General features: G+C 34.9%; 1 protein-coding gene across 1 annotated transcript; it reads right to left on the bottom strand.

Moving 5' to 3' along the window:
- Positions 1–1071: 1071 nt before the first annotated feature.
- Positions 1072–6433, bottom strand: LOC102708816 (WAT1-related protein At5g64700-like). Its single transcript, XM_015839599.1, has 7 exons — positions 6255–6433; positions 5520–5582; positions 2558–2674; positions 2133–2388; positions 1693–1848; positions 1435–1586; positions 1072–1335 (listed from the first exon to the last, which is right to left on the bottom strand). Exons 1-7 carry the CDS (start codon positions 6431–6433, stop codon positions 1170–1172), a joined length of 1089 nt encoding a protein of 362 aa, XP_015695085.1. The 3' UTR covers positions 1072–1169.
- Positions 6434–18103: the final 11670 nt, after the last annotated feature.

The raw sequence follows: 18103 nt of genomic DNA, 5'->3' as shown, positions 1-18103 counted from the left end.
TGATTGTCTAAATACCAAATAGAGGCTATACTTTACAAATTATTATAGTAAAGTGCAAATCACGTGGATTATTATAAAAGTTCGCATGTTATATTATAAAATAAAATATGCATCATACAAGTTGTTACAAAGTATATATATTTTGATTAAGGACTTAAGGCTAACTTGCTGAAGTGGGCAGGACTATTTGGGTTGATACTGTGGATTTATGTCATATAGGCATCTAGAAAAATTCTAGAAGTTTTCGAGAAAAATTCTAAAATGTTTTCAACCGGTTCCGATTTCCGACAAATAGTGCTCTTACCGTATCCATTTCCATTTCCGAGAAAAAAATTCCAAATCCGTTTACATTTCAGATAAATTCCGATCGACGATTTCCGTTTCTGAAAACTGGTCCAAACTCCGGAAAGATTCCAAACCGTTTTTGTCCCTACTTCTACGTCTCAATATTTTTCGAGCTTCACCGGTCTATTGGAGCTAGCTAGATATCAGAATGAGCTTTTGATATATATATATATCAAAACGAGGGAGTATATACCAAAATTTAAATTTTCAACTTTTAATTTAGAGTTGATTTTAATTTTTTTTAACCTTGAATTTGAATTTCTTCTTAGATCGCTAAGAGCGTGTATATTAAAGTTTTATTTGTAAATCATTTTTATTTATAAATATGTCATTTGGTTTTTCTATGAAAAACAAAACAATGACCTCATTAAATATTTATAGAAAGAAAGTACTTACACTTATATTGGAATCCAATCCATCTATAAATATAGCTTTTACTTCCTCAGTTTTCTATTAGAGGACGCCATTGAATGTTGACACCATATTTAATCATTTGCCTTATTTAAAAGTGCTTCCCTATGCACTTGTATGATTTGACAATCCTAATGAACGGCATAAGCCCGAAAGTGTGAGAGCCACTCCAATTAACTTATTCCGTTACTTTGGCAACATGATACTGGTCCATGTACAACATCCTAGCTATTAGGTCTTGCACATATGTAGAGGCTCCATCAGAGAGGTCTAACTTAAACTTAATTTATTCATTACAACTATAAATGTGTCACGAAATTAGCTAGCTGCTATCTAGGATGTCACCACTGGAAAGAAAACACTAGTGTCAGTACACCATCTTAATTAATTTCCGTCACATCGATCGGTTTAGCTTACACCTTTGTTGTTGCATCATCATCAGGCACCTGGGGCTCTTTGCCCTTCAGCTCCAAGCCTGGTTTAGCTACACATATGTTCTTCAGTTCATCCTGTTCCTCGATGTTTTTCCCCCACAGAACATTGTAAAGGCCTCCTATCAGTAGAATCCCAGCAAATATACTGCACAGTTAATTAGATTAACAGCATCAGTAAAAGAAACTTGCAGCACCAGAAACATTTTTTGAGTGGTTTAAATAACTCATGATGTTATATGCATACCTCCCTAGGCTAGTTGCATCCCCTAAAATGAACGAGGATATGATGATTGTGAATATAAAAGTAAGTGGCATTGACATGGCAAGAAACACTGGCCCTCTCTTTGTGATCGTCCACATCTGCATGTAGTATGAAACTGCGGTGACGATCACACCCTGCAATAATATAGTTCCATGGAGAAGAAGCATGAATTTGAGTTACAAACGTACAATATCATGAACTAAATGAGCATTGATTTGCAGAGTAATTAAGCTCAATTACACTGTAGATTACTGTAGGGAGCTCAACACTCCAGCCCAGCTTCCACTTGGCGAAGTCCCTCTCTGCTATAACGGCAATAACGAAGGCTTGGACCGCAGCCCACGAGATCTGCAGCGTGGTGTTCATCAGCTTCGATGTTTCTTCTATCAATGGCCCCTGAAAACAGAACAGCATGCTGAGTATTACTCTCCATGAAAACCATGTTTCGAAAGAGATTTTCTTCGATCCAACAAAACAACACCTCGATTACTCGATATCTCACGGTACTATATCGTTTTTCACCGTTGGATCTAGCTTAGCAGGATTGATATCGTTAGATCCAACGATCGTAAACGATTTGGTACCGTGAGTTACCTGTACCTCGAGGTAGTTTTTGTTGGACTAGAGCAGATCTCATCATGAAATGCCAAATCAATTTCCTGTGGTTTCGACTGATATACCAAAAGCACTGTCCATAATCCTGCCAAGACATTAGAGAGTGTCATGAGGAAGATCCCAAGCACCCATTGCGTCTGGGAGTGGGTGTTTTCTGCAGCAGAACTGCTGCTGCTTCCTTTCTGAAAGAGGCGGTGATGGTTGAAAGATCTGAACATTGGGCCCTGGTAGAAGGCCAGCACGGTGACTCCGGTGATGCAGGACAGAATGCCTGCAGCTTTTACGTTGCCATGGAGCTTCTTGAGTTTCATGGACTCCATCCTGCAACAAAGGAATTTATGCCTTCTTCAAACTTCAGACAAAGCGCCAATTACCTTTGAGTAATAAAATTTGTGTTCACTAAGCCAATTTAGATTCCAGTTTTCATGATTAAATGTAGAATCATTAAGGAGATCCGGACGTTTGTGGAATAAATTTGCATATCTATTACCCAAATACAACAGCAAGGATGAACGTAACCACCGGTTGAACGTTGTACAGTGCTGACGATGACGTTGCTGAAGCATAATTGAGACCAACGTTAAATAAGAAACCACATGCTGTCACTCTGAGAGAAAAAAAGAAACAAGATCACCGGGAATTAGATCAGTTTAACTAAAAAAAATCAAAAGCTATTTAATATCTTGATAAGTTAACAGATGATAAAAAGGGGTCAACAGTTTATCAAGTCACAGGCGTCAGGCGAGGTATATATGCTTCCTATAGTCTTTCATGAACTTGTGTGACACTCTGCTTTCCTGTCTAAGTAACCGTGACATGAAGCGGCTTAATGCAAAGCAGTAGAATTAAATTGACAAACTGCACAGGTGTACTATATATAAAATATGCACATAAGAAGATCTCAAAAAAAAAAAAACCAGGAGATGGGATACGACTTGTCTTTGTACTACCTCTAAACTAATTAGTATATACGGCACCCTAGACATCATTTATTTAAATTTGGACAGGTTAGGCAGAACAACTGGCTAATTATTAATTTTAAATTGCACAAAGAAATTGGCAAGAAATAAGAATTTAGAATCTAAGATGGTACAACGTTGAACATATCAAATTTCAGGATTTCTAATTAAAGAAACTAAAATTGAGATTCCAAACAAAAGAACATGTCGACACGTAGCATGACATAATTTATTTTAAAAAATAAATTGATTCTTAATTACTCATTACTAAAAAAAAAGTTACCATAAAAAACAACAATGTTTACATCCACAAAAGGTACGCAATATGAATGTTCGGTACGAATGCAAGGGTTACTAAAATTATAATTTTATAAATATAAAGAATTAAAACTAACACTCCAACCGAGTAAAAAATGACTAAAATCTGAGAAGCTATTTTATCAACAGAACTGACACGAAAAGTCCACACCAAAACAATTGTATATTTATTAATTATGAGACAAAGTCACTCGTGGCTTGCTAATTACTCCCTCTGGTCGTTTTTGAAAGCCAAATCCTACTAGGTGCAAGTCATTTGAATCTTCTAAAGTGTCAAAAAAAAATTTCCGGATGTAACTAGTGTTTCAATTCTAGTCATTCGATTCAACAAGTCAAACAGTTAGCTAGGCTCATTCCATTGAGGAAGTTTCTAGGCTCATCTTCCATTGAGGAAGTTTCGTTCGGTTTAGAAACCAAAGTTTAAATCTTTAATCTTAAATTTGATGTTGATTTTGAGGCTTTTTATTATAATTTATTTTCTAGTTTTAGCTTTTATATTACTGAACATGTATATAAAATTATTATTCACAAATTATTTTTAAGTTATAAATATATCGTTTGGTTTTTCTACCAACAAGCTAAAAGGTAACACCAGTTGACTCCTCTTGTTGCTAATAGGGTGTGTAGATGCACTACTTTTCTAGTATTAGTTTTGATATAAAGAAATATAAATCATATGCACGTATGATAGTATTGTTGAACCACTTGTATTTTAGAACAGTATAGATCGATGTGCCGTTTTAGCAAATGTTAATTCCGTGTTCCCTGGGGGCGCAGCCAAGGGGTACAGCGCAGTACGTACGTACATACGTACACACCTCCCTTGTCTATACTCCAACAGCCAGTAGTCAATGAAAAGCATCTTTCTTAAAGACTAGTACATTTTATTAATAAAGTGGACTTCCTCATAATAATTTACTGTATTTAGACATTCTTAGGGTGATCACGAATTGAACCTCGATCAAACCTACAATTGATATGGTTAATTTGTCACTCCAGTTTAATTCTAAATTTGTAAAGTCCCGCCCTTATATTTTGGGACAGTTTTAGTTAGCAGTTAATAGTTAAGACATCAATACATAAGACATACTATTTCTTGCTCGCTTACCATGATTTTTTTATTTCTAATATTTTATCTATTTTATCTGGACTTTTAGCTCGGATTGTATTCTCGCCGTTTATAATTTGTTCTACTAAATTGAAATAAATAAATAAATACAATATAGCTATATGCCTGTCGTATTATGATGCATGGATTTTTTTTCATGTTGATACGACATATTACATATAGGAATACCTGAAGTTTTCGTATATTTTGACATTATTTCTAATTAATGATCGTTATCACTATTGCAAGTTGGTCTCTCGTATACTCCTTCCGCTTCCCAATGTAAGACTTTTTAGCATTACCTAGACTTATATGGATGTTAATGAATATATATATATATATATATATATATATATATATATATATTCTTTGTTGTTATATAGGGTTGGTATTCTAGTAGCAGTGGTGGTAACGGTATATTTGTAAATAGAAAATAATTATTAATAAAACTTTAATATTTATATTCTTAGTGATTTAAAAGATAAAGCTAAAAAAATAAACTACGTTACAAGACAAAATTTAACTTAAAAAATTTAAATTTTGGTTCGTAAGCATAAGAAAAACATGGGTACAACTGAACGCTATTATTTTGATGGTGCCACGTGTTATGCATGGCAAGCTTTAGCTCGTGTACGTGTCTGAAAAGTCATACATGGCAAGCTTTTAGCATTACCTAGACTTATATGGATGTTAATGAATATATATATATATATATATATATATATATTCTTTGTTGTTATATAGGGTTGGTATTCTAGTAGCAGTGGTGGTAACGGTATATTTGTAAATAGAAAATAATTATTAATAAAACTTTAATATTTATATTCTTAGTGATTTAAAAGATAAAGCTAAAAAAATAAACTACGTTACAAGACAAAATTTAACTTAAAAAATTTAAATTTTGGTTCGTAAGCATAAGAAAAACATGGGTACAACTGAACGCTATTATTTTGATGGTGCCACGTGTTATGCATGGCAAGCTTTAGCTCGTGTACGTGTCTGAAAAGTCATACATGGAGCAATTAGAACCACAGAAATATGGAGCGAGAACAACCGATCCAACCTACCCATATAATGCATGCACAAACATTTTGGCTGCAATTTTGAACGTCACCAGTTTAGCCTTTGGCCTGCATAACAAGAACACCACAAGAAATTAATAGTGAAATAGTACGTAGTCACGATAAATATTTATAGTTCATAAGCATATATATATTTGTAGGCAAAATTTGCTATAAAGTATCAAAAAAACGTGTAATTAGACAGTGGACATCGTAAGATCACGAATTTACTGTAATGCACCACAAAAATATAGTAATTAGCTGGTAGACACTTCGGCCATTATTTTATTAATTTTGAAGTAAAAAATTTTAAAATTAACCTGATTGCCCTGGGTGGCAAACCCGTTATGCTGACTAGGTCCAGTCGAACCAGACCCAGTCGGTCTCGACGCCGCACCCTAGCCTACAAGGTGACTGAGTAGGCGATGGCGGCAGCGACCAGCTACGGTGAGGGCGGCGGCGACCCGGTCACCATGGACAATCTCGTCATTTTTAAAATTTTGAACTCTAAAATTAATAAATAATGGCCGGAGTGTCTACCAGCTAATTACTATATTTTTATGGTGCCTTGCAGCAAATTCGTGATCTTACGGTGTCCACCGGCTAATTACACGTTTTTTCGATAACCTGTAGCAAATTTTGCCATATTTCTATGGCTAAACTACAGAAAAAAATTCAATCAAATGGGAAGAGAGATACACACTATATATTTGAGAAGGTAGATAGGTAGCTGAGCAGAACCTCTCTAGAATAAGAGTCGCTGGGATCAAGACGAGTGCAGCGGTGCCGTGGCGGTAGAACACAAAGACGTAGGGGTTCATGCCATGGTCCAAGGCGACCTTGCTCATGACGTGCATGCCGGAGTACATCAGCCTGATCAGAACAATGGCCGCATACGCCTTGATGCCGCCATTGCCCATGGTTTGCTGATCGATCGATCGACGAGAGCAGCAGCAGCAAGCTAGTAGTGTTTTGCTAGCTAGCTGCAGCTCTCTCTCTGATCGAACTCGATCTCTCTTCTGAAGCTTATTGATCACTCGTCCATGCAGCTCTCTTGCAACCTATATATATATGCTGCATTGCTAGTACTACAAGTGTATACGACAGACTTAATTAATTAGTTTCCTAGCTTAATTGCACGTATAGGGTCGATTAATACGCTGCCCAACTCCAGAAGCCACAGTTCCAGGACGAAATGATTAACAGGACGAGTTGGTTTACGTGTGGAAGCAGAACACAAAGACATGCAACTTCGTGCATGGGATCCAGGCAATCAACTAAGTATGTGAGCTAGATGTTGTATTGTCCCCAAGGAAAAAAAGGGAAAAAGATCGATCGAGCAACGAGCTAGGACTTTGTTGGTGATTATGATGCACTGCCACGGACACAACCCGGTATATCTCTATGGGTTTTTTTTATTGTCCTTAAAAAGTATCTTAAGGTAACAAGAATTTTAGTATAAATTTTTAGTACCTCAATTAAAGTGTCACACTTTTTATACTAAAAAGTGGTACTTTGAGATACTTTTTCAAAGATGATAAAAAAACTCTTGGTATAAATTTTTGGTTACTCAAGGTATAATGTAACTCAAGGTATCATACATTTTACACTAAAAATATGGTACTTTGAGAAACTTTTTCAAGGATGGTAAAAGACATCTATCTCTAACGAATCCAACTCTATATGCAACGGCAAGAGCATCTCTAATAGTATCTATTTTTGGCTCCTTATTTGTTTGTTTAGCCAACTAGTCACAAAATTTTCTCTCTATATTAACTACACAATTCAGCACCATCTTCACTTATAACTATCTAGATGTGTGGAGAAAGACAATATATGTAGAGCGCACTATTGGCAAAGCAATTTTGGATGATCAAATTTGGTAAGTGGGAGAGAGTGTTTGGCCAGCCGAATGGCTTGGACATCCGGTTGGTAAATCTGTTGGAGTTTGAATTTTTATCAAAATTACTAAAATTTTTACAAAAATGTAGGAACTCTGTTAGAGATGCTGTTAGCTGGCTATCGGAAAGAATTGGTCACTGATGTAGTCAATCTTATATGTAAGAGTTTTTTTACCACCGTTGAGAAGTACTTTGATGTAAAAAAAATTTAGTACAAAATTCTAACACATTGAGATACAATGTATCTCAAGATACTAAATTTTTATACTAAAAAGTATGACACCTTGAGATTTTTTTAAAGTATATTAAAAAGCTATATATCTAATAACTGAAGGCATGCGCCACATGTTACATATGATTCGAGGATAATTTGTAATGGCTTGGGATAGATAAGCGCATATCTATAGTAACTCCTCATGAGGAATCATTATAGATAAGTCTAGTCACAATTGCAACAACATGGTAAATATAGTCATTACATATGAGTGTATATCAGTGATGACTCCTTTTTGTTTCGACTTCCCCTGAAGGCTGTCAAGTTCTTGTTACGGCTATGGTCATATGTGACAACTCGTTTGACATACTTATATATATAGATATAAGAATCTGTGTTAGTGAAGATATTCGAAGAAGAAATGTAATGAAAAGACAACTTATATAACAATAGAAAACTTGAACTATATAAAAAATTAATTAATTTTTCACTCAAAAAAATAATTAATTTGTTTGTCAGAAAAAGGCAATTTATTTTTAAATTGAAAGAAATCAAGTAAACATAACCCAAAAATTTTTTCTGCAATAAACGCAGCAAAACAACAAGTATTTGCTAGATGGTTTTACATGGAAAGGAGAACACATTAAGCATGAATAGTTTGGCATTTTCCATACTTGAACGGTACGTTTGATATTATATAATTAAGTCACTTCATGTCTGCTTTAAGTTGAACTTCTTCTAAGAGATCGACTAATTTTATAAAAATATAGTAACATTTAAATATTTAATACAAATACAAATAATATCTTATTAGTAGAGTTAATAAAACTAATTTACTATTTCGGAAATATAATATTGATTTAATAAAATTAATTTATTGGTCTGGCATTAGATTATTTTAATGTAAAGTGAGTCAAACCTAAAACGACTTAATTACAAATTACACTAGGAAACGACGAAACGGAGCGAGTACGTATCATAAAGAGTTTTACGGCTTCAAGAAGTTGTATATATATTATGGCATTTTACGTATTACTGTGTGCATCTGCACAACGAGGCTTTTATATATGGCAGGAACTCGTGATTAGTACTAACTGAAATAATTAGACCGAGAAACATATGATAGTTTCATGTGAAGTACTGAAGTATTACTATAGACAACTACTGTGGCGGGCTAGCTGTAGACTGGTAAGTTAATTGTATAAGCAGTAATGATTTTTATGTGGCCATATATGGTATTATATGAGCAGCGTAGAACAAGTTTAAATTATAGTTAACGACCAACTGCAAAAATTATACCAACCACATATCCTCTCAATAATTACGACGGATCACGGTGTCTCTTAACGCGGATAGCCTTATATTTAGTCATTCTCATAGATAGTTGGCCACCAGTAACGAGGCCTCGTTTAGTTTGTAATTTTTTTTTCAAAAACATCGTATCAAATATTTAGACACATATTTAAAGTATTAAACGTAGTCTAATTATAAAATAAATTTTAGATTTCGCCTGAAAACCGCGAGACGAATTTTTGAGTCTAATTAATCCGTCATTAGCACATATTGGTTACTATAGCACTTATGGCTAATCACGTTCTAATTAGGCTCAAAAGATACGTCTCATAATTTTTCCTATAACTGTGTAATTAGTTTTAGTGTTTATATATATTTAATATTTTATTTAAATGTTCAAAAAGATTCTTTTGGAACTAAACAGTCTGTGTCAGCAGGTCATGTCACAGGTGAGGCCTTCCACTTGTAATCGATTTTGGGCAACCCTTATCAGATGGAACCCATTAGTAATAATTCGTCATATATAACCTTAGACATATCTAGCACACAATCTAGTATTGTAAAAATGCCTTCGGACAATACTCTATGTAGTTGAGGCCATGTTTTTACCTTCGATAACTCCATGGCCTAGCTATAAATTTGTTGTCAGTTTTTATAGAATTTAATATTCTCTATTATATACCTCACCGTATATATATTGTGGCTATCCTTATAGGTGGCTAATGTAGACTTATTGTATATACTCTACTGGTTTTTATATTTAACATCGTTGACTTTTGAATTTATGTTTGATCACTTGTCCTATTTAAATTTTTTGTGCAAATAAAAAAAGTTAATTCATGCTTAAAATATCTTTAGTAATAAATCAAATCACAACCAAATAATTAATAACTACGTAATTTTGTTGAATAAAAAATTGTCAAATGTAGACTTAGAATTCAACAGTATTAAATAAGAAAAATGTGGAGGGAGTAATTCCCTTCAGCTAAGCGTGGCAATTGTTGCAGTATACAATATCACTCGTGTATTTCTGATCGGATGAAAAGGAATGGCCTAATGCGGAATTTACTTAGTATATTACTACAGCTAGGATACAATTCCATCATATGCCATTGAATATTGTCTCCGTTTTTTTAGTTGCCACAGTTGACTTTTGGATCTAAGATTGATCATTTGTGTTATTCAAAATTTTTATGTAAAAATACAAAATTATAAATCATACTTAGATTTAATATAGTAAAATCAAATTATAAGAAAATAATTAATAATTATATAAACTTTTTAAATAAGATGAATGACTAAACGCAGATTCAAAAGTAAACATTGTCAATTAAAAAAACAGAGGGAGTATATAGTAGCAGACTCGCATACTCCAACCTAAAAATAAATGCACTTCTGTCTGCTTCGTAAAATTTGGATTCGTCGATGCTCCTTTTCACCCCACGTAATGGAAAAAACATCGTTTCCACAATACCCCACCCAAGTCACACAAAAAGCATTGTTTCCATAAAAAATAAAAAAATCAAGGATGTGATTGTTTAATAGCATATTTACAAACAAAAATAATTTGTAAAAAAATTATATATGTATTATTAGCGATCTAAAAACTAAGATTGAAAAATAATTAAACTATGGTGAAAAATCCCCAAAATGAACTCCAAATTTAATGTTAAAAATTTAAAATTTATCTTATGCTTTCATAAACAGAAATGAAAAGATGGGGATGCATGTTGTTTCTTTAGAAAGACTATGTATTCTCTTTATTGGGATGTACAGTCCACATTAATTATATGCACATGTTGCAACAAACAGATATGTTAATTTTTTTTGATAATGGATAATCCGGCCTTGACTTCAAAAGAAGCTATAGCCACTTATTATAGTCCGAGGGTCACACATTAGAGTAACACCAGATTGATCAAATCTCTAGATAATGGACTCTGAACATAAACAAACCAGAGAATAACAAATCAAGAAGAAATCATGTTGCTAAATCTCTAGCCAAAATTCAACGGATATGTTAATGGTAGTGAAAAAGACACGGTGCGAATTTTGTACTATACATACGACAGAATGATATGTACAGGGTGCAGGAAATTTCAGTATAAAATTCAATGTATTATACATACCTGAAGAGGAAAAAACTATACATGCCCGAATTCGGGGCAATATCTGTATATTTTTATATCCCGTTGGTATATCGTACTTTGAAACGAGTTTTTATAATTTATATCAATAACATAAGAGAAGACTTGGATCAAACAACCAGACCTGGTATTCCCCCAAAAAGAAAACAACCAGACCGGGCGGATTTTTTGCGCCAAACATTATGCACATTATTGAAAATATTCTCTGGTTTTTGACTGGAATATTTCTTAAACATTTACCAGCATACTTATGGGATCAATAAACGTTTGTGATCAGCATTTAAATTACCGGTTCTTTGGTGCTTATGTTTATTTCTTTTTGGCTACCATGAGCATTTTATTCAGGCTGCATGAAAAAGTCTGTTTGCGTAATATATATACATGTATGTACCGGGCTGGCCTTTCCAGTTTTTCTCTGTATTTATTTTCTCAAGCTGTACGGCGGAATATAAACAAGATTAGGCGTACATCCATTGGCATTATTCCATAACATTCAATTTTATTGTACTGCTTTTGGTTAGGTAGCAGCTTAATTGCTTGCGTGCCCAGCTTTGGGGGCGCAGCTTGTGTACAACAGTACTACTACTGCATACTTCAAATTCTTTTGAAAATATTTGCTATAACCTACCTCAATTTTCTGAATATAATCCTTGTCTCCTGGAAGTGGTGCAGCCGTAGGTTATGATGGCAGGTTCGTCATCTACCATCTTAATAGAATTTAAGGATTATTACACATTAAACTTCTCTATTCCGCGGTTATCTAAACCACATTCTCATTGATAGCATGCACTCTATGTTTGTGGTAGCATGATTTTGATCTACCACAAACACATCATGCAAAATATTATAAAATATATCTATACTTACGGTAAAGATCGACGAAGTTGTTTGTGTGCTTTTTTTTTTTCTTTAGTCCGTCTCTTATCTAACAAGATTATGCTAGGGTGCTCTTGTAACAAGGTCACTTCAACGCAGCGACATCGAATAGGGACTTGAGGGACTTTAGCATCGTTCGTATCTATCTCGATGTCCTACTACGTACTAGCGCCATTTTTATGCACAAACCAACATCAATTTCTCACGCCGTCGACAAATGTTGTTGACTTCGCCAACTTTTAGGGGAGTCCCATACTCATCTTTTTGCTATGACCATTGTGATGTGCGACAGCGTCAGTGCCATCCACCGTTCCACGTATACGTGCAGCTCGAACCTATAAAACATATTGAGATTGATATTCATTTTGTTCATAAGAAGAAGTCACTTGGACAGGCCTGTCTACTACACTACTAAAAGTGATATTTTTACTGGCAGCTAAAACACGTTTTTGCCGGCTGTCCGATGCTCCCCAACAACTAAAGGCTAGTGAAAATCAGCAATCTTCGTTGCTGGTAGATGCAGCCGCCATCGAAAATTGATTTCCACAACTATATATCCATCTTAATGAGCAATTTAGGTAATTCCTAGGATTAAAATCACAAGTATGTAATTTGTAAGGGTTTGAGCCTGAGACCTCTAGCTCCATTCACACATCATGTCACCATCTCATTATCAAACATCTGTTGCTTATAATAAAGAATGATATTGTTTTGCTTTTCATTGTTCAAAAATTAAAATAGTTATTTTTCCATACAAATGATTTCAAATGAAAAACCCATGAACTACATAATTATATATCTTGGAGCACTTTACAACTTTGACATAGATCTTATGTCCATCGGAGATTATTTGAATCATATATTTTAAATTTTGTAAAAATAGATCTTGAATCTTACAACGAATATTTGCAGCCTTCAGTTATATCAAATGGAGAAGTTATCAACTAAAAAGTAATCTCATTGAGATCTACAAGTTGTATACAAAATCTTCATGACTTTGTATGAAAAAGTTAGGTATAAGTACACATTTTAACTAAAACAGGTTCTCACTAGTGTGCACTCACTTATAAAATAATTTTCACTGGCGGCTGCTTATGTCATCTACCAGCAAGGTAAGTTGATTTTCACTAGTGGCTTTATTTTAGTCCGTTTGAAAAAAAAAATAGAAAGGGGTGTTGCAAAAAAGGGTTTTTCAAGTAGTACTACATTTACCTTTGTTTCATTAGTTTACCAACTTCAAGACCAAAGCCATGCCCATTCAGCTCTTTCAGGACTTTTCATTAAATCTCTGCGTTCGAGACCCTTACATTTCGACTCCGGGGTAAATATATCATTTTAATCTATAAAAGATTGATATTAGGGCTGAAGCCCAATGAGGGTGGGTTCACATCCACCAAACCAAATGTTTATTCTTAGTACTTAAACCCCTAGACAGGTATACCCTTGGACCAAGTTTATGCACCACCCAACCCATCACCCACCAATCTAGAAGAAAGCCCAGGGGAAAGGAAGGCGAGCAGCTGAGTAGGAAAAGGCCCAAGTGACATGCATCAACTCATCGTGCCTCCAACCTCGACACTTTCACAGTGGGTAGTTTCATTCAACCTGATTGCTCACACATGTCCGCAATCAAGTGAAATCACAGCCACTAGGTGCTTCATCGTCGCCATGACAACTCGATTCCATTTTTCCACGCATTGTCTCTTCAACCTTCCTCTCTTTGTCCCTCTTCGAGACTACTCTATCTCAGCCATTTTTTATGATCGTCTCATCTCGATGGCTCACCAACTCCGCCTCATCAACATCAGCCATCACAAGACAAGAGAGGCATTTATCTCTCTTATTTTCTCCTTTTCTTAATCAAATTACTTTAAATTCTTTTCCATGCAAAATTATCAAAATAGTAGCATAAGATTACAAGTTATGTGAATGTTGATAGTGCCTTTTCATTTGTCTAGATTAGAAGATAGGGTTTCAATTTTGATTTTGAACAATTGAACTTCCTCTTGGACTCTTGAAGGGAATCTTGTAGCCATCACCCAACCATCCACCACTAGTAAAATTAGAGGCCGTTGTGTATAACTTTTATGAAAAATATGGTATTGTCAAATTAAAGATGAAAGAAATTTATATGAATCCAAAGAAGCCAAGGCAAAAAAACAAAACAAAAAATGAACAAACATCATTATAAAGTGGGTTATTTTAATGTTGTTATTGACTGGTTATTTGAAGAGTTGGATAGCCGCTTCAGTGGCACAACATTTGAGTTACTTGTTTGCTCGGTTGCTTTTAATCAAAGAGAATTATTTCATGATTTTATTGTGGACAGTTTGATTGAGCAGTAGAACTATATCCTAATGATTTAAATTCTAGAGAGTTGAGAGATCTTAGCCATCATTTGGTGTCTACATCACCCATGTGTAAGAAGATGACAGATTATCCTGGTTAGAAACAATTGGCGAGCTTTGTCAAAAAAAAAATGGTGGAGACAAGAAAACATTTTTGTTATGATTTTCTTTGGAGCTCTTTTCTTTATCATTGTCAGAATTAATCCTTGTCTCAACTACTACAGTTGCGATAAGATAGCACTGCCACGCCAACTACTCCGCATGACAGTGTTGTCTTGTCACGTCACGTAAGGTGACGGGGCCAAAAGGTTTTTATGATAAAAATATTTTTCTTAAAGTAATAATAAAGTTGTTTATTAAAAATGTTTAAAAAATAAAAAAAAATCCTTCTGGTTGCTCCTGCGGTCGCCTGCTAGTGCTAGTTGCTGCTGGTGGCTTCATGGGAACGAGAAGAGCAAACAAGGCGCAAGGAGGAAAAGGAAAAGGGAAAAAAAAGGATGGGGGGAAAGATTTGGTATCTTCATGAAATTCTTCACGGGTCCATATTTGAATTGAGTCTACTCGCTGCATGGCAGCATGGGTAAACATCATATGAGTCCCTAGATGCGTAAATTTAACTGGAAATTTAGCTTGATGCACTCGTGGCGAGAAGAAAGGGATTGTGGTGGAGTCACTGTTCATGCATAAATCTCAATGATATCGTGGCCATTTAAAGTATTGACTGGAATTTAGGGTATTTGTAGGCAGCCCGATTAGAATAAAAAGAGAGGTGAACTTCACTGTTGATAACGAAACGGGAGAAATGGAGATGGTAGTTGTCAAGAATGCATAAGCCATATTTGTTCGATTATGTTTATGGATGAAATATTTATATATATGTTCGTATATATCCAAAAGTATAGTCTAAAAAATAAAACATAATTAAAAACCTCTAAATTTAGTTTTTAAAATTTAAAATTGTATGTATAAGCGAGAAGCGGAAATATATCTGGCATGGTTTCTTGTCGGGTGTCAAACTCCGGGCACATTGTACCAGGAAAGATCACGAAAACATATGGCGATACTCCTAAATGCTAAAAAGGTTTTAGTGGTGGTAAGCCTCTATGTACTAACTAGGGTCTCACTAACTAGGACGGTTAATAAGGCGAGAATCGATAATAGTTAGGGTTTATCGAATTAAATTGAATGGATGCCAAATGTGATACTAGGTGAATTGCTTTAAAATAATTTGTTGATAAAGATTGAGCTGCATGCGGCAAAAAAAATGAAAATGGAAGTGTTTTAATTTTTTCAATAAAAACCTTTATGCAAGACAGAGCAAACAGTTAGTTTTCAAAAGAGCAAAACTAGAATATTCACTGAATTGTATAAAATCGATTGGTTTTGGAATAAAAACATAAAAGTTTATGAAAAATAATAAAATTTCAGAATATATATTAAAAAGTTTTTAGGTACATAAATTACAATGTCAAACAAGGAGGAAAATTTTCGCACGATGATGGACAACAAGTGCTTGTGTTTGGAGAAACCGTAGTGGCTATGAGATGTACAGTTGTCAGTACTGACATATATATATCTTCCGAAATAGGCTGAATGGGCCACAATTGGATGTTCGTTTAGCCCAGTGAGCTTACTTTGTTTTAATTGTTTTATAATTTATGATCCATTGAAGTGCCAGGTCCAAACATTTTTTTAATAAATTAATTTCGCTGCTAAATATTTGTATTACCGTGATCAATTTTTTTATAGAAAAATGTTAGAGAAGTGTCTCTATGCTATTTCCAAAAGAAATTACACGAATTTTGATGTTCGATTATTTGTCATCCTAGCCTATTTTCATTGACTCATATGGTTTTACACGCCGTACTCATAAGTGTCAATATAAATAAATTGACAACAAATAAACTATCTAATCATCGAATTTATCCCAATTAATAGGGTAATTATCATTAAGGAGAGACACTTTTGTACATTACGTTGAGCCCATTTCCAATGCAGAAATCCATCCAGTCGGTTCCTTCTTCCGAGTCCCCACACGTAGGAATAAGTCTACTTGAGGTCTCTTAACTTATAGTTCAGTATGTTTTTCGTCTTTGAATCGTAAAACCAAATACAACCGGTCCCTGTCCCTCAGTGGTTTTAAAGACGGTTTTGACCGACTTGACGCATGGCTAGGTTTTGAGCGTATGACAAAAAGGGCTAGAGCGCGCGTGTTCAGCTGCACTCTCACCGGGAGAGCAGTCCGACTTTCCTCTTTTGATGGCTTCAGGTGAAGGTTTGAGTGGATTCATGGTCAGCCCGTTCCACATTTGTTTCGGCCCGTCTCATGGAGTTTTGTAGCACCGACTCATGGGCCTCACAATACATATGCGCGTCTTGCTTTTTTAATTGTGTTGAATTTGTTTCAACTTTATATGTATAAAGATTTATATGCAATGTTGGAGTTAGAGGGTAGTCCACCAATTCGAATTTAGAGTATTTTTTTCATCCTTAAGAAGGTACCAGAAGGTGCCAGAAGGTACCACTGTTTTCTATGTAAAATTTAGTACCTTTTAGTAAAACAGTGGTACCTTAGGTATTAAAAAGTATCAAATTTGACATAGAAAATAGTGGTACCTCCTCAAGAATGGTAAAATTGCTCTCATATTTATCACCTGGTTTAGTTGTCTTTTCATCTAGAAAATGTATGATCGTAAAGGACATTATTCACGCCAAAAGCTAGTCATTGAGGTGAGGGGCTCCTCCACTTATATCACAGGTGTATTACCCTTCCACAACCAATGTGGGACTATTCAACAGAAAACTCTTGAGACCGTGTGATCCCAAAACTAAATTAACATGGCGAGACCAACTAAAATAGTTTCCAGGTCCAGAAAGTTTAACAGGATTAGGATCTAAAGTGATAGGCCCCTTTAGTGTTCTGCTGTGATTCCTCGCATAATCTGAGTAAATAACACTCTCATACTTTCACATATCTTTGCTAATATCGGAGTCTCCTCACCCATTTCTTAGTGACTGTAGCAGATTGGAACCCAGTCAAAAGACAACTTCATCAGTACAGACTTATCAAGATCGGAAGCTTGTACCAGACCACACAAATGGCTGTAGGTTTTAGCAGCACACGCATAACAAAGAAAGCAGCAGCCACACCACCATAGCAGCAACAAAGAAACACAGCTCCGGGAGCAAAAAACCCAAGGCAAAGCTTGAATGGATTTTATTGCCTCTCTTCAGAACTCAGAAGCGCCGCTGGACCACGATTCACCGCTCAAGCTGCAGTCACGCACTCCAGATGAACTCATGCTGCTAGGGATTGCAAGAAAATCAAGTGAGATCATCCCGCTCTGATACCATGTTGTAATTTTGTAGTATTTAGGCTTGAGAGACTAGGGATTAGAGATCGAAGACTAGGACCGCGTTTGGCGGATGTAGTTTTGGATAAGTATCTAGCACGAAAAATATACTAATAGATTACTACATAATTAATTGATTAATTATTAATTATAAAAAATTAAAAATAGATTAATATGATATTTTAAAGTTATTTTTCTATAGATTTTTTTTAAAAAAAGTATATCGTTTAACAGTTTGGAAAGCATGCGCACGGAAAAAGATAGTAATCTTGTCGAAAGTGGCCTAGCTAGGAGACAATGGGGAAATTTCTAGGGTCTTCATTACCGACCTGGTGCCCCCCTTCTATATATATATATTTTTTTTTTCCTTTACACTTTAGTATCTCAATAGATACATATTACTGAGATTCATAACTTAACAATGCCACTTGTAAAGATGATATTTTTTTTCTCTCACC

The sequence above is a fragment of the Oryza brachyantha genome, chromosome 7 (assembly GCF_000231095.2).
Source record: "Oryza brachyantha chromosome 7, ObraRS2, whole genome shotgun sequence".
In the NCBI taxonomy this organism is placed as follows: Eukaryota; Viridiplantae; Streptophyta; class Magnoliopsida; order Poales; family Poaceae; genus Oryza; species Oryza brachyantha.
The sequence above is the reverse complement of the archived record's forward strand: the minus strand, read 5'-3'. Positions and strand labels throughout refer to the sequence as shown.

Bases quoted from the DNA above. Each gene is read 5' to 3' on its own strand.
- LOC102708816 (XM_015839599.1), bottom strand. From the start codon at position 6,433: ATGGGCAATGGCGGCATCAAGGCGTATGCGGCCATTGTTCTGATCAGG. The intron at 5,583-6,254 runs GTTCTGCTCAGC...CTTGTTATGCAG, and splicing joins GCGACTCTTATTCTAGAGAG to GCCAAAGGCTAAACTGGTGA. The intron at 1,336-1,434 runs GTATGCATATAA...TTAACTGTGCAG, and splicing joins GATGCAACTAGCCTAGGGAG to TATATTTGCTGGGATTCTAC.